Here is a 25,262-nt window from a genome sequence, read left to right on the forward strand (position 1 = left end):
AGGACATTGGGAATTGAGAACTTACAGACACATTTGATAAAAAAAAAAGTAGATGTTAAATGAACAAAACAACGCAAGACAGTCTATACTGATGACCTGGAGATTGAGGAGTTAGTGGAATATATGTAGCTTTGTGACTAATTCTTACAAGATGACAGGCTGGATGGAGGACATACAAGAAGGCTCAAAGCTTTGTGGCTTCATTTCAGCTGCGTCTATTGAATACTGATCAATGGGATGATGCCTGTAAAGATTGGAGAAGAAATATTTAACTTTAAGGTGCTGCCTACAAGCATCTGTGCATCAACACAGTGAATGAAATGTTCACAATGAAACATGAGCAGGTAGGTGCAAATGCAGAGGATAATGGGAAAACTCTTTGGTAAAGCTGTATGACAAATGAAGAGTTCTCCTCAAGGTCAAAGAAAAGAATGGATGGACTAGAGACAGTCTATCATGTGAAAAGGCACCTAGTAGATAACATATTAAGGATGATGGACCGTAGATTGTCTGACCCACTAACACACTGGATCCCGTGGGATAATAAATGATTTAGAGAGAGGCAAAGGACTCAATCAGATGAATCAGTGGTTTGACTATTTGGGCAAGGAAAGAAGTAGGAGAATGAGATGACTAATCCTGGTGTTGAGCGGATCTTACAAGATGAAAACCAATGAGAAATTTGGAAATAAGAATACAATACATAGTAAATCCATACTATACAATATATACAGTGAGGATGAACTTAATAATGGATAATGATAACTACTTAATAATGGGAAAAAGTCCTTTAAGAGTAGTGTCTTATTTCTAGTCACAAGCAGAGGCAAGATGACCAGCTATCAGGGATTTGCAGAAAGAATTCCTTCAAAAGGTGGGAAGCTAGACTAAATACACTCTAACCTATCTTTCAACTCTGGATAAGACCCTATAATTCTGGGCCAAAAAGTTTTAGGTTTTACCCCAAAAAACTGATACTCCAGTAAATGAAAATAACAAACTGAAAGGCAATATAAGCAGACAAACCTGAATTTGGATTTGTTAAAGTTCTTGAAATCTCCAGTGCAAAAGGATAGGATTTTTACTATGCTTCACTGTTAGAGTGATAATAGCCTTTGTAGGTTGGCAATGGAAAGGAAAGCTATGGGAAAACAGTTATTTTTTTCCCTACCATTATGGTAAGTAGCATATCAATTACTCTTCTCAAATGTCTTTGAATATGCAACTAAACTTCAAGCAAGATGCAGGGCTGGTGTCTTGGAATGCTTTAGGGTCAGACTGTGAAATACCAAATAAAATCTTGGTATTCATACCTGAAAGAATCTCTTTGTAGCCAGAGATACAGTTTCCACTAAGGAAACTGCTCTGACTACATGTTGCTGACCCACACAGTGTATCAAAATATTTCATAATACACAGAAAGTAGTGGGAGTGGTGTTTCTTTTTTGTTATTGTTTTGTTTTTCTCCTTGGTTAATGCAAGTCATAACTAATACAGTTTTTCTCCTTAAGAAAACATCTTGTCCTAAAAAAATTTTTAAAGATTTTTCTTTTAAAAGATATTTCTTATTTTACTGAGCTGTTCCTCAGCATCTTAAAGCTTATCTAGTCAAACTGGAAGATCCCTATTTAGCAAATGAGTAGGAGGAGGAGGGAGGAAATAAGTATTTAAGTGCCTACTATTTGCCAAACACTTTACAGATATCTAATTTGATCTTCATAATACCTACTGTGAGATAGGCGTTAGTATTATACACATTTTACAGTTGAGAAAATAGGCAGATAGAAGTTAAGTGACTTGCCTCAGGGTCACACAGCTAGTAAGTACCTGATGGTGGATTTGAACTTGGGTTTTTCTGACTTGTGGCCCAACACTGTAGCCACTAGGCTATCCTTTCATAGAAAGGGGATGTAGTGCAATTAAGAGATTAATGCATTATGAAGGACATGATTTCAGTCACTAACTTTCTGTGACCTTAATCAAGTCACTTAGATTCTTTGTATCTCAATTTACCCTATCAGAAAATTCAGGGAAGCAGCATGTAATCTAGAGTAAAAAGATACAGGAATTGTCGAGAAGATCAAATGGAATAATGTATAAGAAGCCAAGGCACACTTGTATGAACTAATGGAGAGCAAAGTAAATAGAACCAGGAACACGATGTATACAATAACAAGACAAACAACTGAAAAGACCTAAGAACTCTGATCAATACAATGACCAAGCAGGATTCCAGCAAACAGATGATGAAGCATGCTGCCCACCTCCTGACACAGAGGGGATGGGTTCCAGGTGCAGAGTGGGACATACATTTTTCTGGACACAGACAATGTAGAAATTTGTTTTGCTTGACTATGTTTGTTGCTTAACTACATATGTTACAAGGTTTGTGGTTTTCTTTTTTTTTTTTCAAATGGAAGGAAGGTAGAAGGGAAAGCAAATAAATGCCTGTTAATTAGAAAAATTAAGAATGAAAAATACATAAAATGCATGAGAAAATGCCATGAAAAGTATAAAGGAGATATTTTTAAAATGAGGCTGAAAATGAGGATAACAACGGTAAAGCAGCAGGAGCAGCAGGCCACCTCTGTTTACAAACAGCAGTGTGGTCTGATCACCAGGGATCACAAAAATGTGTTTGCAGGCAAGTGCTTATAGCTCAGAGGGAAAGGAATGGAGACACCATCTTGGATGGATTAGTTATGCTTCAGACCATTTGTTCAAAAATGAGCTAGTGTTTGGTATATTCTGGTCTTCGATTTTTCAAGATTCTCAAGAACTTAGGTAACAGGCTTTCTCCCACATAACATACATTAGAACTGTGGTTTTCCAGTCAAATTTTCACCAACGAAATGGACCAAAACTGTCTTCTGTTCTAAATGGATGATATCCATTAATGTTCCCCAAATGGATAACTGTGGTATAGAAAGAGCACTGAATTAAGAGTCAGACAATCAGGGTTCAAATACCAGTTCTGACACTTTTTAGTTCCATGAATTTAAGAGAGGCATCATGGGAGGATGGACAGGGCACAGGGCTTAGAGTCAGGAAGACTCGAGTTCAGATTCCACCTCAGATGCTTATTAGATGTCACTTAACATTTCTGTGCATCAGTTTCTTCATTTACAAAATGAAAGGGTAGAATTTGATGGCTTCTAACACTCTTTCCAGATCTAAATATATATATATTACTGGCCTTCAGTTTCTTTATTTAAAAGTCTGGGAATAAAAATGCTTTCAGAAGCACAACAGAAATGGCAGGCCAAATAATAATACATTTCTATAATGTATTATGGTTTACAAATGTTATTATCTTGGGGATATATTTTATATGAACCTAAAATTTATATGACTTAAGAAATAAAACCAGGGGGAAAAGGTTTGACAATAACTAGATGGCTAAAGGAATAACCAAGGATTAATATCTGCCATTCTACCTACTGCCTATGCAAGATTTTATGAAACCAGCCAATGAGCTTCTATGCATATATTAGAAGGATAGCAAATATGTTTTCCTCTTTTTTCTCCTTTTGGGTCTGGATCTGTGATTTTATCTGTATAGGGAAACTGTCAACAGACAAGAGAAGTATGTAGTATCCAGAAAGGCTGAATTCTATCTGATTTTTTTGTCATTCAGGGACAAAAAGAAAAAAGAAAGAGAACCATCACCACCATCACCACCAAATAGGATACAGATACATCAGTAACTATGGGGATGTACTCCCTTAATCAGTTGCCTGGGGGCACTGAAAAATTAGGTGATTTAACAATAACAATGATCACACAACAAGTGTATATCACAGACAGGATGAGTATTCTTGACTCAGGATGGCCCTCTTCCATCTTTCTGTCAGTCTGTCTGTTTCACTATCTCTTTTACCCATATAGGGAGTTCCTGCTGAAAAACTCTCTCTACCAATGCAGTCTTGCATGCTTTTTTTTTCCTTTAAAGGTCATTTTTAACTTAGGATTGAGATATGGTTTTGGTAAACACAAATTAAACTTCATGATAGTCCATCTGGGTTCATATTTAGTAATTTTGTTAAACATAGGATTAGAAAAAAAGTATTCTCTAATATTAGAGCTTCTGATAAGTACCGACCTTCAAGAGAGGATGGACAGCTGCTTATTGAGTATGACGTATGGTCAAACAAGCAGAATAATAGTAAAGTACTTAGCACAGTTCCTGGCAAATAATGAGGAACAGAAATGTTAATGATGATGAAGATGATGGTGGTGATGATGATGACAACAATTACAATAATATAGAAAGGAATCTTATTCACACATGGTCAGGACTACATGGCCTCAAACATTCCCTCCAGTATGGAGAGGCTGTGATTCTTAAATCTAAATAAGGTCACTAGAAATCTAAGCCTACTCATTTCTCAGTTTCAATTCTTGGTTAAGGCCAGGGTAATGAGCAGTTCTCCCCAGAGAGAGTCTTTAAAAGCCAAAGGAAATCTAGCAAACAGAGTCACATCATCGTTCCCACATGGAACTGTGGCCAACAGTAGGGAATTATTTTGCCAACCTCTCAGGGGAAAAAAAGGCAAATTGAATGCCAGGGTTCCCTATCTGACACAGGTATTTAAAGAGTTGGCTAGACTGGTATTATTTGAAATTATAAAAGACCCTAGATGAAAGTGTTACCACATTTGAAGAAAGTTCTTAATTTTAATTCCATTACTTAATTTCATTCCCTAGGCCATTTGCTCCAAACTTTGTTGTCTGGTATCTCCATGGGCAATAGATCAAAATCAAGGTCCTTAAAGTTCTAGGTGCTCCCAATAGTAATTGTCTAACTGAAATAGTCTACTTACAGATAAAAATACAGGAATTTGGGGAAGGCATATGTTCATTCTTGAGGCTTGAGAGTCATTGTGACTACTTCTATTAGGAAGAAAGCATGGCACAGTAGAAAGCAGTTTAAAAGTCAGAAGTTCTGGGTTCTAGTTTGGATTATATCTTGAAGTATCTTTGTGACCCTACATAAGTCACTTTCACTCTCATGATTCCTTACTTATCCAGAAAATGGAGATAATAATAGCATGTTGATTTAAACTATAGGTCACATTTCCTTCCCCTATCTCTTCAAATCTCACATAAATCCTAAGTGGAACCATAAATAATGCTATTTTTTTTGTATATACTCACAAATATGACTCTCTTTCAACCTCTTTTCTATCTTCTTTAAATGAGATCTCATTTTAGGAGTATATTCTTTATCTCCCCTATGTTACTGAAGGTCCCTAAAAGGCCAAGTATAGGGACCAAAAGAAAGATCTTCCATAATATTCTTGTGGACAAGGTAAATATAAACAGAATGACAGTATGGGTTGGGTCATTAGACCACTATACCCAAAGACTGCTTATTAATAAATTGATGTCAACCTAAAGGTCTCTAGTGGCAGACAACAACAGAGACACAGAGAGAATTCTATCCTTCTCAATATTTGTATGACTGGCTTCAAACAAATCACAAGTCAGGCTTAACAAAAGTACAGCTGATGCAACCACTCTCATTTATGTAGCATTATCCAAAGCACTTTGCAGATCTTGAGCTTTACAAATATCCCATGATGTAGATAATGCAAATATTCCCATTTTACAGATGAGGAAACAAGTTCTGAAGTAGAACCTCACAACTATCCCATGAGGTAAATAAGGCAAATATCAGCCCCATTTTATAGATGAGGAAACTGAAGCTCAGAGAGGTAACAATGGCTGGCTGATGGTAGAATTCTGACCCAGGTATTTTGATTCCTCTTTCAGCATTTTTAGCATGAAATCATCATGCATGAAGCTGGAAGGATGGTGAAAGCTAGATGACATAGCAGGATTAAAAACTATGTCAGAAGGCTAGAAAAGTGGGCCCAAAGCAAAAAATAAAATCAAATTAACAGGAAAAATATATAAGTTCATAAATGTAAATTCATATTAGTTCATATGAAAAATACCTAGGGGATTTTTGTTGACTCAGCATCAACCATGAAACAGTGATTGCTGAAGAAGGAATGAAATCTTATTTACAAAACTGTCCTGTGTTTCAAGGTAGAGTCCAAATCAAAGAAGGCAAATGTTCTGCTGGAATCCATCCTTACTAGAACATATCTAGAATATGGTATTTAGGCCTGAATACCATATTGGAGTAGGAAACTGCCAAACTAGAGAAAATTCAGATGACAGAAAACATGTCATGTGAGGAGTGGTAGATTTTACTGTGATGGTGTAGGCTGACTAAGAGAAGGCTTAGTTTGTCCGTTTTGGGGGGGGGGGCGGGCGGGGGGAAGGGAATCTAGCTATCTATCATTCAATATTTAGAGGGCTATCATTCAGAAAAAGACAGACTTACTTTGTGCAACTCCAGGGAGTAGAACTAGGGACCGGAATGGACAAGGGAGTGGTAGCTAAAGGGAAGCAGGTTTTTGGATTAATATAAGGAAGTACTTTCTAATCATTAAAATTAATTTTTTTTTGTTTTTGCTTTTTTTGGAGGGCAATTGGGGTTAAGTGACTTGCTCCAAGTCACATGGCTAGCATGTTAAGTGTCTGAGATCACATTTGAACTCAGGTCCTCCTGACGCCAGGGCTGGTGCTCTATTCACTGCACCACATAGCCGCCCCCTAATCATTAAAATTATTGAAAAATACAGTGGCCTTCCTGGAAAATTATTGAATTCTCACTGTTTCAAAGTAGAGGCTGTATTACCATGTGTCTTTCCTGGGACAGTGGGCATTCCTATGTGGGATGGGAGATTAAACTAGATGACCCCAGAAACTCTTGTCAGCTCTGAGGCTTTAAGACCACATCTATGAAAGCATTTTGAAAAGTATAAACTCTCATCCCCATAAAACTGCTGTTGTATTTCAACTCTGACTTGTTTACTGCCCCTCTGACTAGAAATACATGAATAAATATTTTACCTAAGGTGTTTCACTTCTCATTTTAATGCTTACAATTCCCTCCTTCATGCTTAACCAGAGCAGTTAGGCAGGAACAAGATTTAGATATTTGTAAATGAAAGCTCATTTATTAAGGACTTAACTATAAGCATATCACTGGGATTACAAAAGGAGGCAATCCCTGGACTCAAGGTACTCATATTCTAATAGCAAGAATCAACATGGATAGTATGTTTCAGTCACAAGTCAGGTAGAAGAACTCAGTGGTCTTTGGCTTCAGCTGGAAAGCAAATGGCAATGTATTTTCTATAGCATTATTCCTATTCATTAGACCATATCCACTGAACCATTTGACAGTGTCTCTGTCCATTGGCAAGCTCATCCTATGGATTCAATTATATTACTTTCATACAGATGGCTTTCACATAATATAAAACTGCGATCTCTCCCCTTAACTACAATTCCGTTTTTCCAACTACCTAGTAAATATCTCTATCTAAATGTAATACAAAGACTTCAAATTCAACATGTTCCAAATTAAACTCTTCATTTTCCCTCCAAAACTTAGCCCATCTCCTAAATTCCCTCTTTCCAGTGATGGAGCCACCATCACAAATCAGGCAGTAAAAAGTAGTTCTGGCTGGACCCACATACTCTTATCTACCATGGATAGCCTTTGAGGTTTTATTTTTTGTTCTTGCTGTTATTTTTTTTCCCCTTTTCTTTTAGCCCTTTAAATGGCAAATGAGCAATTTGGAGATAATTCAGTTTCTGTATAAAATACACACTCAATCTTGAACTCCTAAAAACTGTCAAAATGTTTGAATGTAAAAGGATTATCTGGGATTCATTTCATGAGACATTTGGGCTTATTTTCAGATGTTTCTCCTTACTGCAGAGCATTCGGGGCCCTTTCTCAACTAAACATTAAACCTCAGTTTTTAACATCTGAGGTGAATTTTGACAAATGCCCCTACAATAGGATCATGAATATATAATTGGAAGGGACCTTAGAGGCCATTCAATTCAACTCCCACTTTTTACACATGAGGAAACTGAGACTCAGAAAGGCTAGGTGACTTGCTAAAGGTCATAAAGCTAAGAAGTTTCTGAGGAAAGCTTTAAACAAACCCAGGTCATTCCAAAATAGAAGTTCTGAGTCCTATATACTATGCCATTTCAACTATTTTGGTGGGGGTGAGAGGATGAAAAGCTCCAACAACTTTCAAGTATTGAAAAAAAAATCATCTTTTTAGTTTCTATCCCCAAAACCTAAAGTCATAACATGATTATGAAATGAGATGTGACTTAAAGATGAAAAAAACACAACCCTGTTCAAGCTGATCACTGGGTAATCAGGAAACAAAAGCATGCTTTGAATATGTCTAGATGGGTCAAAGAAGTAAATCATTGAACTGAGCAATAGTTTATGGATCTGATTTCTGTCCAAAGTCAATTAAAATCATTCAAATTCCTAGGAGGGAAGTGGAAAATTGGGAAAGAATCTTTACAACCTATGACACTGATAAAGGACTCATTTCTAAAATATACAGAGAATTGAGTCAAATCTATAAGAATACAAGTCATTCCTCAATTGATAAATGGTCAAAGGATATGAACAGGCATTTTACAGAGGAAGAAATTTAAGATATTTATAAGCATATGAAAAAAATGCTCTAAATCACTATTTATTAGAGAAATGCAAATCAAAACAACTCTGAGGTAACACATCTCACCAGTCAGAGTGGCTGAGATGACAAAACAGGAAAATGACAAATGCTGGAGAGGATGTGGACAAATTGGAACACTAATGCATTGCTGGTGGAGTTGTGAACTGATCCAACCATTCTGAAAAGCAATCTGGAATTATGCCCAAAGGGCTATAAATAATTTCATACCCTTTGACCCAGCAATACCACTTCTAGGGTGGTATCCCAAAGAGATCATAGAAGCGGGAAAAAGACCCATATGTACAAAAATATTTATAGCAGCTCTTTTTGTGGTCGCAAAGAATTGGAAATTAAGGGGGTGCCCATCAATTGGGGAATGGCTGAACAAGTTGTGGTATATGCATATAGGCATATGTGGTATATGCCCAATACTATTGGGCAATAAGAAATGAGGAGCAGATGGACTTCATATTTACATGGAGAGGCTTATACGAACTGATGCTGAGTGAGAAGAGTAGAGCCAGGAGGAATTTGTACACAATTACAGACACAACGTATCTGTGATGACAACTTTGATAAACTGGACTCTTCTCAGCAATCCACAGTCATAAGTCAACCCCAAAAGACTCATGATGGAGAGAGATGTTTATATCCAGAGAAAGAACTGAGATTGAACCCAGACTGAAGCAAACTACCTGCCCTTTTTCGTTTTCTTGTTTGGTTTTGTTTCCTCTTTCCCATTCTTCATTCCATCTGATACAATCCTTCTTTATAACCTGACTAATGCCTAATGTGAAAGTATTTGCAGATACTATACTTGATTGTATGCCGCCATGGGGGAGAGAGGGTGGGAGGGGGCAGGGAGAGAAAATGCGAAAACTCAAGGAATTGTGGTAATGAATCTTGTAAACTGAAAGTAAACAAATTAATAAAGACCAAAAAGAAAAGAATAAAAAAAAATTCAAATCCCATTCTTTCTTTTTTCCTCAGTAACAAATCAGATTTTTTTTTCTGCCTGAGCTAATCACCTAGTCACCTTCCAACTCACTCTGCTCTGTCTGCCTCTGAACAACCTTAATTTAGTCTTTCCAAAAAACATTTGCTTCAGATGACATTAGAAAACCCCATTATACAACTCCTTGATATATCATACGTTTCATGATAATAGAACTCACCCTGTATGCCACTTTGACAATGATGCACAGGAAGGGAGAGGAGGATTACAGACTCACAGGATCACAGATCTAGGGTTGGAAGGGTCCTCAGAGACTATCTATTCCAACCACATTTTGTGGCTAAATTTGATAACCAAGGGGATTAATGACTTTCCCAAGGTCAAACAAAGTTGGGTAAGTCACGCCATGCCATTTCCTGGGTGTCAGTTTCCAAATGTGTCGATCAAGGGGTTGACAATATCTCCAATCTATAACTAGGAAGAGACTTCAGATATCCACTCAACCAATTCCTTATTTTACAGCCAAGGCTTGGGAGATCAAGTCACTTGCCCAAAGTTAAAAAGGTACTTGTGTCAGAAGTGTTCATCAAACTCAAGTCACTCTAACTCTAGACCTGGGACTTTACCATTCTGGTTTGACCAGATCTCCTCAGATGGCTCTAGCTGTAATATGATTTACATTGTCCCCAAATGTCTTGAACATTCTAGCCTCTGTGTGTCTTTACACCAGTCTACAGACTAGAATGCTCTCTCTGTCACAATAGTGAACACCTTTCAACATAAAACTCAATTTTCAGACTCTTCTGCAAAGTCATTTTTAATGACTTTTAATCACTACAATGTTTCCTCCATCCTTTGGACTGTAACAATTATAGTCCATCCAACTCAAGCAACAATGAATCACTACCTCTACTCCCTTATATCTGTATAAAATTTTATAGTCACAAAGTACTTTTCACAATCATTATCTCCTTTGATCCTTACAACAATGGTCTTAGGGAGGTTGGACTGTAGGCTCTGTTTAAAAGATGAGAAAACTTAGGATCAGATCAGTGAAAGGACATAGTCAGTAAAAAGGTGGTGGTTTAAACCCAGGTCTTCCAACTCCAAGTCTAGTCCTTTTGGAAATTGTAAAAAAATCCTTTCTATATTTATTCTTTATTCTCCTTACTATGTATTGTTATTTAATTTCTCCTGTATTAAAATCCAGCTTCACTATAAACTCTTTAAGAGAGGGATAGGGTCTTATAAATCTTTATACATACCACCATGCCACACAAAGTACTTTACAACTAGTAGGCATTCAATAATTATCAATGGATCAGATCTTATTTGTTTTGCCAAAGTTTGACCCAAATTTGGATCAAATGAGATAACGCTTGTAAAATATTTACATAGTGCTTAGTAAATGGTAGGTGTTTAACAAACTTGTTCTGTCCCTCTCTCCCCATCAAATGTCCCCATGAAATTGATTACTTAGAACTCAAAGAAGGTAGGAAGGGCTACTACTAGTTTGTATATTTTATCAGCAGAAATATATCTACAAATACTTTTTTTTAAGCCTTTCACTTTGGTTTTTATTTTAAAATCTAAGTCATTTCTTGCACCATTTTTATTTGTAATCATACAAGTTATTCCACTATTCCACAAAAAGAAAACAATTGTGGCATATACCCTTTTATCCTAAGGTTTAATTTATTAAAGCACAGATTAGAAGATGTCTTTCCTCAGTCCACTTTTCTTCTTCATTCCACCAAATACGTACATTATCTGTGATCTGGTAATATTTCAGATGATTATCAGTTGGCCTTAAAGCAAGTACTTCTGAAGTATCTCTATATCTTTAACATGTATCTCAGTGTGGTACAAGTGGAAAGAACAGCAGATCAGCAGTGAGGAGTTTTAATTTCCATTTTATTACTTTCTTGGGGAAGTTCACTTCTCCTTTCTGAGTTTTGGTTTCCTCATCTGCAAATTGGGAATACTTCCACCTTCTCTGACTACCTCACAGGGATCAAATGAGGCCATATGTGTGAATGAGATTTGTAACTATACAGCACTATAGATATGTAGGGGAAGTCAGGTAATGCATAGCCTTGAAATGGTTACTTTCTGCTATAACTTTCTCTAGTTACAAACAAAGGATGCTCATGGGATTCCTTGAAATAAAAATGAGAAACAAATAACCATTCTAATGAACTGACAGATTTACCAAGGCCTTATTTAAATGCTTCATCTTCAAGCTCTGAAGAACCTATTGCTCCCAAGGAAAGAAATGTTACAGCCTTCCCAGGGCATTGGATATCATTCTTCAACACTGTTCTTATGGAAGCATAAGGAAACAGGAAAGCTCTCTGAATTGAAGGGCATGTGGATAAGTATGATGTCATCAGAAATGGCATCAAGAATGGAATCTATTTTGCCCGTATCTCCCTCTTATTTCTCAAATAAAGATTTGCTAGTATGATAAGAGAAAATGAAAAAAAAAAATCCTCTATCAATTTTAGGAAACCACTCTTAAATAAAAAGGGCTCTTATTCAAGGAAGTAGAATCCCATTCTTAGATGGGATTCTACCAAGCAAAATTTTAAGAGCTGAGGAGTATATAGTATGTGTGTATGTTCAATCTCTAATTTCCAATAAATTGTCATAGATCAATTTCACTAGTGCTTTTTGTTTCCTGTTACACACACACACACACACACACACACACACTCAAACCCTTTCCTCCCCCCAAGCCCCCCACAGCACATCTCTTTTGTCTTAATTGTACATCAAAGGTCTAGCCTCAATAGATCAGTTAGGAAAGTTTCTGCTAGTAGTACGTTGGAATCTTGCAAATGCAGTTCTACAATTTCAGTGTCTTCTAGGGGGAAAAAAAGGCTAAGTTTATACCGGGGAGGCTCTCCAAAGATCAAGGTATTATTGCCATCTGCCTTGCACTGTTGATGGGGCTGCTACCCTTGAAGTCTGCCTGAATAACTGGAGCTGATATAAGTTATAATACAGATGGATTTTCTCAAATAATCAGAGCTCAACTTTTCAGAATTAATAATAACAGAGAGTGTTTTCTGTATTTCTAACTGCAAATTCACAAATTCATAGCTGTGAGGTTAAATAGTTTGTCTTTTTGTTTTGCTTGCTTGGGCCTTGAGGCTTAAAAAAAGGCAATAAATTCAGGATTAGATCATAGAATACAGATCATAGAATTTTAGAATTGGAATGGACTTTATAAAGATCACTCAACCCCCTCATCAGATTCTTTCCCAAATAGTTTGGCAGGAAATTTTAACTTTCTTAAAATTGTGGTGGCCTGTTTGATGTCATTGGAGCTAAATTCAGACAAAAACAGACCCTAAACACATCAAAGATATTATTCTGTTTTCAAGAACTGAAGGAAAAATGAAGGCTGTTATGCTCAGGGAGAAGGCCAATGCAGTTGGTTAGGAAAGAGGCCCAATTTTTAGGATCAATGCAAAGGTTTAGAAGGAGGGATGGAGGTGGACAAAATCAATGTCAGGAAGCAAAATAAAGTAACTCTCCTCCCAGGCTTCCTTTCGAATTGAGGAATTAAGGGTTATAAATGGTAAAAATGTCAATTATAGCCTATATAGAAACTGCAGATTCTCAGGGAGTGTCAAAGAAAAGGAATAGACCCCACACCATGTCTTGCTAACTGAGTTCAGAAAGGCTGATAAATCAAGATGTCCATCTGACTTTAAACAAGAATGACTTCAAACTAATATCATCAGCTGATTTGACACCCTTGAAGGGGTTAGCTGTCAATTCTCCCTGGCTGTCTTTCTTAGCCCCTTTTCCTTGGGCTTCTCTGGTTTTCTCTCAGTAACCATGCTCTGAGCCACTGGAGAAACTGTCAGTGCCATCAACATTATTAATCTTCAGTGGTCATGTCAATGACAGTCACCACTCACAGAAGTCCTCCTTTCTTTCCTTTCCTCCCCACCCCTTTCCTACTAAAAATGAATTAAAATAATAGGACATTAGGACTTGAGTAGATAAGCTAAGTCTGGGAAAATAAACTGATTGTTACAATTTTTAAAAAGACAAAAAGCTTTCTTATCTGCTATAGAACTAAGTTTGTTCCAAGTAGGAAGAAACCTATTCTTTTTGGTGTAGATTCAACAGAATGAATTTATATGGTTTTCTAGAAGGCAAGTCTTCAGTTAAATCATAATGGAAACAGTTCCAGCTTAGAAAAATTAGTTCTAAGAGTCTTATATAAAAGACTTCTGACCACTCAACTGAAACAAAATTTCAGAATGTACCCACAAAGTGGTTTTACATTTCAGATTTGATGAACCACCTGTGGCTATGGGACAGAGTATACCTAACATGCATCCTGGGGGATAGAACACATGATACTGACCATCTTAATAATGCATTCTAACCATGTGAAATAACCAGTTCTAACCTGGTGTGTGTTATAGTGGTGAGCTGGAAAAGGGACCCTGATCTTGTCTATCAAAGAAAAGAAAACAAACAGAAAAGAAAAACTTGTCAAGGTTCATGTTGCTAATAATTTGAGATATCCATCATCGGAGGTGATACATTGGACACATAACATACATAGTCCCAGAATAACTGACCTATGCCTACTCAGTGCTTAAACATGATATTTGCTAGCCACTCTACACATAGGATATAATTTCTTGGGGAAAGTACACTGACCCAAGACTGTGAATTTGGCATTTGGTGGAAGCACTGATTCTTTTCCTTAAGGATAAAAGATAAATAGAGATAAACTGGTAGATGGCACAGTGATATGAATCCATAATTCATTGGAGACAATAAGAATACACTTCTCTGTGCATCAAGAGGTAATGATGTACACAGCAGCGGGTCTTCCTGGACTCTCAGTAAACTTAACAAATATGAATAAAAGGCCTACTATATAGACAATGTATTCCATGAGGTGTTGGGGAAAACATAAAAATGAATTAAGATCTATAACCACCTTCATGGAGTTTAAAATCAAGTAGAAGGAATCAAATAAAAGGATAAAATTAGAGTTCTGCAAGGAATCAAAATGACAGGACAATTTTTATAAAGCAACCTACCGAACTCTTCTTGCAGGATGGACATTTTCTCTGAGGACACCCAATTCTTGACCCAATACATGGAGCTCGGCCAATTCCTTCTGGCTCAACCATACTGAGCTTGTCTTTGACCTTAAACATGAGGTACAACATGATTAGGTTCTGAAGTCTAAAATTACAAATATTTGGTAACAATGTGCCACCCAACTTTTAAAAACACACATACTTTACCCAGTTGGCAAAATCTACAGCCTTGCTTTCCCATTCTGATATATTCATGGCCCTTGGGATTAGCCATGACATTAATGCACACAAAGAGGTAAAGGGCTTTAGAGATCATTTGGTACCAACCCTTCATTTTAAAAATAAGGAAACTGACATCCAAAGGGTTAAAGTGACTTACCCAGGGTTACAACTTGAGGCTAAGCAGGGAATAAAATTCATGCTGCCAACTCCTTAAATCCAACAAATTCAGTTCTGTATATCTTTAGTATAGAGCTCTATATTTTTTTCCCAGTATTCTATGATCAATATTTACTTAGGTGTTGAAGCTGTTTTACATTCATAAGGATCCTCTCTATCATTCATTCCTTGAGGTTTATTTTAAGGAAATGTAATGCTTTCTTCTTATAGAAGTTTGCCATTTGAAACCTCTGTCTTCATTAGCATATTCTACATGTAACATCAGCTGTGAAAAGTTGAGAAACCATCACTCTCTGTATCCAAGATTTTAGATATTTTAGGATTGCACAGGGATTTTACTTTCATTTAGGCCATGACCTCCATTCATCTAAACTGAGCAAGAGGCAACTATTGATAAAGTCTCTGGGCACAGGACTGGGAGATCCAACCTGTGGAATTCAGACCTTCCCCTCAGACTTCATGATGACTTAGGATAGATCACACTTTTCTCATAGGTAGAAATTTACTTGGCATATAGATTTCAATCACCAATTCAAAGAATCTTAGGACTTGAAGGTACATTACAGGTCACCCAGTCTAACCTTTCATCTCATCCCACAAATGTCTAAAGCATTCAAGATAGGTGGTCATCTAGCCTCTCCTCAAGCACTTCCAATGTTGGGGAGCTCAGTACTTATGACAGGACCTCATTCCCATTCTGGACATCTCTGAAGATGATTTTTCATGATCTAATGAAATTCATCTTCCTGTAACTTCTCCCCAGTGGTATTTATTCTTAGTAAGCCTGACAAAGGGGTTCAGAAATTTTTTTACCCATGCATCCCTCCTCACCTCACATCTTCTACCCTACCAGACCCTCATATAACCTCCTCAGAAACACATAAGCAAAAACTTTACAGGCATTTATGCTCCTTGACAACATTAGGTTACTCTTGCCTATGTATCCTTTTCTCAGATACACCTCACCACCATCTTTTCCTTGCTTTGTTCTGTTTCCCTCATTTGAATGTAAGCTCTCTCAAGGCAGGGACCTTACTGTTGTAAAATAACATCTAATATCTCTCCTTAAAGATTGTAGTGGGATCCATACCTATTAGGATCTTAACCACTGCTCTTAACTGATCTATTACTGCTGACTGAAATCATGATACAAGACTGAATTTGGGAAAAGTACACTATAGTTATGATTACTAAAAAGAAGACTTAAGGTATGGAAAGCACTGGGATATGGGTGCTATTTTTATCCTCATTTTACAGATCAGGAAACTAAAGATGAGAAAGTTTAAGTGACTTGCTCACCTGAGGCAAGATTTGAATTCAAGACTTCCTGATTACAAATACAGTACTCTATTCACTATGCCACTTAGCTGCCTATGGACGTGTGCATGTATATGTGTATGTATATGTATATGTATATTTGGAGGGGGAGAATGGGGAGAGCCAGACCTATAACTTCAGAACTCTTATGAAGAAATTCCCTCTACCAAAGCACATTGGCTTTGCAACTAACAGCTGTGTAGAGTTAACTGTGGTACTGATTTGATCAGGGGCACACAGTCAGTATCAGTAGGGACTTTAACCCAAGTCTTCCTTATTTTGAGACTGGTTTATATTTCTTAAGAGTCCTGATATGTCTGTAGTAGCAACTGGGGGCAAGGCTTGAATGGGATATGGCAGAGTTTTGTTTGTTGTGGTTGTTGGGGTTTTCTTGGGGGAGGAGATCTAGCCCAGATTTATTTGCAAGGTCATTGCTAACTCACGGTCCTAAAAATAGTACTTCACAGGGTGGAGAACGAATACATTAGCCTCCCTAAGGGATCTCTTTTTAAAGTTCCACCTCAGAATATCCAAGCCCTCCTTAGATGACTGTGACCCATTAGAGAAGTTAACACTAATGTAAGTTAGGCTATCCAACCTTCTCCTTTGCATTCATCTTCAAATGGAAGAAGTCTAAGCTGACAGCCAAGTTAGTAAAGCTTTACCAATTCACAATAACAAAAAGAGGCAAGGCTGGGACAACTGCCTGTCTGCCACACAGCAAGTGATACTGAGCAATAGCATTGTGATCTGATACCCTCACCTCAATTTGATACTTCATGTTCTTTTGTGATTCCTCAGGACCATTCCTGGCCTCTGAGGGTCTACAGGGTGACAGTCTCCTCCACACATTTATCTGAGAGCCCAACATATTATCTGAACAGCTGCTAGTGGAAGAAGGGATAGCGTCAAAACCAAATGGCCTCAAGTATCTCTTTTCAAGGTAGAGGAGAGGGACGAGGAAAATAGATCCTGGCAGGCATTATCTGTAGTTTATCAGAGCTTCTATACCCCAAGTCCTGCCACAGCTTGAACCCTGTCATTAACAATCTGATATTCCCTTCCATTCCTTCCCACCAGTCCCCATCTGCCTCTCTCTCAACAGGAACTGTTTCTACCCTAGAAACTGTCAGATGAGAGCAGGACATACCCAGGTGTGAGGTACAACCCAGCATGAATGAATGCCCTGGCAGAGAGCCCAGATCTTAGAGGCAAGGGAACCCAGAACAGGGCACAGAAGTCAGGGCTGGTGGAGCTAGGATTCCTCATGAGCCACAAAGCCTGGGTAGCTGTGGAGACCAAGTGACTTTTCTGAAGCAAGATCAGAAACCACTGCCACAGGACAACCAGCACTGAAAGGAGAAGTGGCAAAAAGTCAAGAGGAAAGAGAAACAAATAAGCACTATAAATGTGGGACACATGGGGAGGTGATGAGGAAGGCGAAGAACATGACCATGCCTTTTCTCAAATCATCATTCGAGTTCTTCTTCCTGTCTAAGGTAGCCATAGATAGAGTTTACATCCAAGCTGTCAGTCAAGAAGTGGCCAGTTCTTAAATGCTCATGATTAGCTCCCTTCCTCAATTAGAGAGAGATAAATCACAGCTCTTTCCCAAAGTGGATAGCGCAACACACCCATCAATTTCTCTGGCACCAAATATAAACAGCAAATGATGCTCTTGCAAAATTTCCAAGAAATATTATATTTTACGTATTTAATTTCATCTGCCAAAATGTTGGGGATGGGGGGGAGGGGAGTGAGGCTCCTTCTCCTCCCCCCTCTTAGCATCATGTAACATTTCTGAAATGCACCAGTTGCTTGACATTCAACCCGAAGTAGAAAATCTGTATCATCTAGCCCTACTTCACCCCAATCCCTCCCCCATTTTCAGTATTTAAGGCTTAATGAACTCTTGGCGGGCTCTGCCTTCCCAGAGCTAAATGTTCATGATTGCTATTTAATAGTGAGCTGTCCAATTCACACACATGCCAAGAATCCTTGTCGGTCATCAGAAATATGTATTTATTGATGGCTGATTAATCTATGGAGAGGTTTTCTGAGGGAATGCCATGCTCACTGAGAACCCACTAAGCTGTATACCTTGCCATTTAAAATCACCAGGGGAACTGCAGTAGGATGGAGAATTTAGTCCTAGCAGACTTCTTACTTCCCCCCTCCTCCTCAACCGTCCATTGATAATCTCCCAGTGGCTGCAAATGAACACAGGGAAGAGAGAACACTTGCAGCTTTAAACCTTTTGGTGCAAGAGACTCGCCGCAAATGAACATTCTGAGTAAACAAAACCCATCAGGCCCCGGCAAGGGTCCGAGGCCTGATTGGGCTAAAAACATCACGATGGAATCTGCAATTGGCAAAGTAATTGGTGTTATTACAGCTGATGGGAAATTTCTGATGCTGCCTGTGTGCTCCCCTTTTGAAATAATACTCAGACATTTAATTTGTTCAGTTCTCATCGGGCTGATTGCTCTTTTCTTCTGGAGCTTATCAGGAATGAAATGGATTGTCTCTGTGGGCTAAGATACTTTTTTTTTTAAGCTCCCTCCTTCCTCCCCACTGCCAGAGTTTCAAGATAGCAACAGGGATCTACCGGTCCTCATGATGTAATAATTGTGGATGGTTGCTCTGTATTTCTCAGGTTCAGCTGAAGGAAAAGGGTTCATGCTCCCCTTTGTAACAGAGAGATGAGTGACATTCAAGCCCAGAATGATGCTGGTACTTTGGCAAAGGCTACTGAAACTGGTAAGACCAAGAATAAGGCCCATGTGTGATGCCATGATACCGTACATTTTTGTTGTACGTGGCTATATAGAGGTAGAGGGAAGTACTGACAGGATTGATCCCTGGAACAAACACATCTCTATGAACAATTCCATTGCATTTGGCCAACCAATATTTATTGAGTGTCGACATTTGCCCCAGAAACTTTCTGGAAATTTCTGGTCCTGCAACACCAGGCATTTGCAGCCCACTTTAGGATTCTTGCCTCCATCCCAAATCAGGAAACTTGCCATGTTTATGAAATTCAAGAAGGGCCTGAGTTGGGGCTAAGGACTTTTTCTCCCTCTTCTTCATTTAACATCTATTCTCATCCAGATGACAGTTATCCACTAGCTGTTGGAATCAGGATTCATAAGAACTAGCACTGTTTTTGTACCTGTGGATGCCACCTTGACTTTTAAGTCCCATCAAACCTGGACCCAAGAAACCCCCAACCTCAGCCCTCACATCTCTTTCACAGAGCTGACAATGGGAACAAACAAGTGCCATTGAGTTTATGGGTGAGAAGAAGGTCACTGTATAAAATCTGAGAGAAAAGGAAAAAACCCTTTCATAAACTATAAGCCAGTCTCACTACTCAAGAGGGCTTCTACCATTTTACAGTAAAAATCTCATTTTCCTGTTGATTTTCCTAACTGAAAAACCATGGGACTTGGGCTTTTCCCTTACGAATATTCAAGCCAGTCTCCTATGAATAGGGGTTTCATTTCTTGGATTTGTATCCCAGTACCTAGCACACTGGAGATGTTAAAAAAAAAAAGTACATGTTGATTGATTGATTGATGCACCAAATGAGAAGAAAGAAGCCAAGAAATCCCTTAGTTTTCAATTTAGAAGCAAGGATTTTTTTTTTTTTAAGTATAAGAGATAGGCTGGGTCAGGAACTAAATCTATCTGCTTAGGGATTTAACACTAAGAAATGGAAAGTTAGGCATCAAAGCATCACTCCAAGCAAGCTATCCATAATAATGACAACAATAAGGGAGCTAATAACTAGCTCTTATATAGCAACTGAAGTGCTTTACATCATTATCTTATTTAATCCTCACTATATATAATATAATATAAATATAAAATATATAATATAATATAATATATAATATAATAACCAATGCTATTATTATCCTCATTTGCTGGATGAAGAACTTGAGGCTATGAAGTTAAGTGACTTGCCTAAGGTCATGCAAAATGTGGGAGATAGAATTAGAACTCAGGTCCTCCTGATACCAAATTCTTCAGTCCATCCACTGAGTGACCTAACTGTCCTCTTGAAGTTTCTCAAAAACAAATTTAAAACTATACAAGTCCTAGGCTTATACAATTAAACTATCTGGTGTTTCCCTAGCAGATAGGTAATGTCATCTTCTTTGCAAACATTTTTCATTTATTTCAATAAACCAGCTATTTATGGAGCAAATTCTATGGACTAAACCCTATGGCAGATATAAAAGGAGTATAAAACATGAGTCCTGTTATCAAAGACCCTGCAAACTCATGAAGGGAAAGACATGTACATAAATAACTGTGATATAAGGGTGAGTGAGAATAATTCAAAGGAGAAATCCATAATCAAAAATGATCAGTATGGTCAAAAATTGAAGAATGGAAACTTTACTTTCATTTGGTGAGGGAGGGGAAGAAGAGTTGGGTGTGGGAGGAAGAGAGATTCTTTACCAAAGGAGATTAATTAACACATTAATTCACATTAAGGCATGAATGGCTCATCCAATTTCTGGATGACATGTAACTGAGTGAAATAGTTAAGAAATGGTATCCTAAAAAAAAAAAAGTCAATGACTACATCTAATACAGGAGATAGACTTAACCTGTGGTGTCAAGATATAGGAAACTCCCAGTTGAAGGAGTTCTCTTCCCTAAAGCAGGTTGGCATATTCTCTGCAATTTATAATCTCAAAAAGTTGCCTAGAGCACTAGGAGGCTAAATGACTTGCCCAGGGTCACACAGGCAGTGGTATCAAGGATAGCATTTAAATCCAGCTCTTGCTGGTTCTGAGAACACTATGCCAAGTTGACTCTCATCTAGAAAAATAATATTTAATAGGAAAAAATATAAAGTTCTATGCTTGAGTCTTAAAAAAAAAACTCTACAAGTATAGTATGAAAGGTAAGGTTAGACAATAAATAGTTCAAGTAAAAAAATCACTGGGGTTTTTGTGGGCTGAAAGCTCAGGAATCAATAGTGTGAAGTGGAAGCCAAAAAAATCAAATGGCATATTAGGGAACATATTAGCAGAAGAAAGTTTGTAGAAGGAAGAAGTCATTTATTTCATTGTACTCTGCCCCAGGCAGACCAGATCTAGAGCACTATACTCAACTCAGGACACCAATGTCATTGACAAACTGGGACACATCCAGAGGCAAGTCCTCAGGAGACCAAAGATTATAAAGGAAGATCAGTTGAAGAAACTAAGGATACTTAGGATGGAGAAGAAAAGACCTGGTGGGGACATGATAACTATATGTGTATGAAGGGCTGTCATGTGGAAGAGGAATCCATTTTGTTCCTGCTTTTCCCCAGAGGTAAGAACTAGAAACAATGGCTGGCCCAGTTACAGAGAGGCAGATTTTGTCCCACAGAAAACCTGCCTAAAATTAGGGCTGTCCAAAAGTGAACCGGGCTGCCTTTGGAGGCAATGGTTTCCATCTCACTGGGAGTCTCCAAGAAGAAGACCAGTGACGAGTTTCTATAGAAGTTGTAGAGAAGATACCTATCCAACTACCGATTGAATTAAAAGGTCTCTGGTCTCTTCCAATTCTCAGTTTTTGTCTTTCCTTCCTATCACCATTTCTCTTGTGTCTTATACACAATAATGTGTCACTTGATGATTCAGACAGGATTGAATTACATTGCTTTTGGATAGTAGGTGTGATTTTAATATTGATAACAATAATGACTAGTTGGAGCTTAATCTAGTGAATTGGGTAGTGGGTAGGTAGTGATATTTTAGGTCAAAATACAAAGTAACTATTAAATCCCAAAACATTTTCCCCCAAGCTCATTAAATGTTTTGAAAGGCAATTTCTAAAGAATAATTTCGGGGTGGCCAGGTAGCACAGCGAGTAAGAGCACTGGCCCCAGTGTCGGGATGACCTGGGGGATCGAATCCAGGCTCAGATACTTAGCATCCACCTAGAAACACCTGGCCATATAACCTTGAGCAAGTTACTTAACCCCAATTGCTTAGGGGCGGCCAGGTGGCTCAGTGAATAAGAGCACTGGCTCCAATGTCAGGATGACCTGGGGGATCAAATCCAGGCTCAGATACTTAGCACCACACCCAGAAATAACTGGCCATGTAACCTTGAGCAAGTTACTTAACCCCAATTGCTTTAAAAAAAAAAAAAGAGTAATTTCAAACTAGTTTTGAGCATCACAGCCCTTATAGTAAAGTGTTTAGAGGCAGCAACACTCAGTTGGTGGCATGAGTTTTGAGACATCTGTCAAAATATCAGTCTCATAACCTCAAACCACCATTTATATGTGAATTAAGTGCCAAAATGTTAAAGGCAGGGGAAAAAAATAGCTTGCAACAAAAGAAATCAATACAGCATCAGAATTATCCCTAAGCTTTCTCTTCTCAGGGCTAAACAAACCCCCAATTCCATGTGTAAGTTTAAATCTCCATTGTATTAAACATTCTGGAATTAATGATATATAGAAGAGATGGTCAGTTTGATTTTTCCTCCAATAACATTACCAGTGGTGTGGTGGAAAGATCACTGGATCAGAAGTCAGATGATAGGAGTTTGAATTCCAGTTAACCCACTAACTGCTTGTGTGACTTTAGACACTTTACTTGACCATTTGGGGCTTCAGTTTCTTCATCTGCTGAGATGGTCTTTAATTATCCTTCTCATTCTAAATCTAAGATCCCTTGATCCTAAGCAGCAACACTAACAAAGTATTCTAGGAGAAAGAAGAAAATTATTTTATTTCTCTTGGGAAGTACCATGATTTAGCCACATTGTCTTGGGAGGCTGGCTGGAAGCCCATGCTCTTCCCTGACTTCACTGGGCCTTGCTTAGTTTTTATTATATAACTGACTGAGTAATGGCAGGTGTTTCTTTTTCCAAAGTAGGCCTGGGCTGTGAAGAGCTATGGGACCTTTAAAAGTTTTCTATCAGGATAAAAATAAGTATATTAAAAATAATTCTAATCCCACATAGCCTTGGTCACTGAGAATTTGGCTATACTACAGGCTTTGGTACATTTTGGGGGTTTGTGGGAGATATAAGGGGAAAACTATGTATAAGGGTTAATACACACACACACACACACACACACACACAAAGTAAAACACTTCCCATTATCAGGTAAGCATCAGAAAATTTGTGGTGGAGGGTGTTTGCAGACTTTTCAAAGCAACACAGTCTGTAAGCCCAAGCAAGCAGATGGCTAGAAGGAATTTTTTTCTAGGCCTGGCAAGCTGTTAAGCTTGGACTTAATTGGACTCATTGTAGGGGCCTCTTGACACTTATTGATTCAAATCAATGGAAATCAAATGAAGAAACCTTCATTAAGTACTTCTATGTGTAACCACGTGGTACAGGAGGAAGACTCATCATGAGTTCAAATCCCACCTGAGATACTGACTAGCTGTGTGACCCTGGGCAAGTCACTTCACCCTGTTTGCCTCAGTTTCCTTATATAAAATGAGCTGGAGAAGGAAATGGTAAATCACTCTAGTATCTCTGCCAAGAAACCCCAAATGGAGTCATGAAGAGTCAGACATGACTGAATGAATAAACAAAACAACTAAAATGTGCAACCAAACTGCCCCTGACCTGAAATAGCTTGCAGTCCACTAGAGGAGAAAAACACACACATATAAAGATAAGTATAAAAGTGGCATCTGAGTTGAACCCTGAAGACAGATAAAGTTTTAGGGAAGATGTTGCAATCTTTTAGACATGGAAGAACATGGCTTGTGTGAATGCACAGACAACAGTATGGATAAGAGGTAAAATTCATGAAGGGCAGTAGTATTAAACAAGACTAGAGAGGCAGGAGGGGGCTTCCTTTCTGCAGGCAGGTGGCATGAGAGGGCATATGGAAAGGACCCCAAAGTGAACGGGTTTCTTCATTTGAGGGATGAGACTCTCTCAACATGAAGAAGGGCATGGGATACCTCTGACCAAAGAGAAAGGGAATAGGACATGTTCCCCAGGACCCTGAAGGTAATCTGGCCATCTCGTTGCCCAGGGTGAGGTGAAGGCTGCCTATGACCTTATTAATGGGAGAGTTTTGAATATGGCTATTCTATTGGGACAAATCTTTCCTTACAGCTTCTCAAATTTGCAGTAATCCATTGTCATGTTTCCTCAAAACCTCTGGTCCTGCTGCAGGAACTTCAGAAGCCACTCAGTGGTGAGATTTGAAAAATATACTCTTTTTCACCAAGACTGACCCTTGCAAAAATCTAAAAAGCAGAAAACGGCACTCAATACATAATGTAAAAAACTTGGGAGTGTCATTGTGACTCTGTGACAAAAGTGACAGATATATAGAATTGTTGGTAAACTTATATAGGGGTCAAATTTTGGTATAGAAACAAGAAAAATTAGCAAATTTAGAAGATGACTTATGGAATTATAAGGTCACAAAAATTTAGAATATGAAGGAAACTTAAGAGTTATGTATGGTACATTTGGAACAAGGTGACCTTGGTTCAAATTTTGGCTCTGCACTTCTCTGCTTTATGTGGACACAGGCAAGGCATTCAATTTCCTCCTCTGTACAAAGAAAGGATTGGACTAGATAGTCTCTGAGTTCCCTGCCAGCTCTAACCTATGTCTTGGAGGCTGGATGCAGCCCACAACATTACCAAGTGTACCTAAACCAGATGAAGATGGAATTGGGAAATATTTTACAAAATAAACAGAAAATACAACACGAGATAGATAATGCTGATGTGTGGTTTTCTTATGAAGCAGCCTCGTTTCAATTTGAGTTTGATACCACTACACTAACACAATCTATAAATTTACATATGAGAAAACTGATGGTTACTTGCCGAAGATCACACAGTAAGTTCCAGGCAAAGCTGAAACAAGAATACATTAGTCCTTTCACTCACATTTTGCTGTCCCTTTCCCTACAACATAAACACATAG

The 25,262-nt window shown here is 38.2% G+C and overlaps 1 protein-coding gene across 4 annotated transcripts in view; it reads right to left on the minus strand.

Annotated features, from left to right (window-relative positions):
- The window catches only part of SETBP1 (SET binding protein 1), a 514,417-nt gene that overhangs the window by 226,999 nt on the left and 262,156 nt on the right, over nt 1-25,262 (minus strand). For all 4 annotated transcript variants that reach the window (XM_069075445.1, XM_069075438.1, XM_069075454.1 and 1 more), the window contains one exon: nt 14,610-14,720. In XM_069075445.1, the coding sequence (XP_068931546.1) occupies nt 14,610-14,720 (111 nt within the window). The remainder of the gene's footprint in view (nt 1-14,609; nt 14,721-25,262) is intronic.

The sequence above is a fragment of the Petaurus breviceps genome, unplaced genomic scaffold (assembly GCF_028583685.1).
Source record: "Petaurus breviceps papuanus isolate PSGF00001 unplaced genomic scaffold, PetGlider_PUasm1.0 151, whole genome shotgun sequence".
NCBI classification, from domain to species: domain Eukaryota; kingdom Metazoa; phylum Chordata; class Mammalia; order Diprotodontia; family Petauridae; genus Petaurus; species Petaurus breviceps.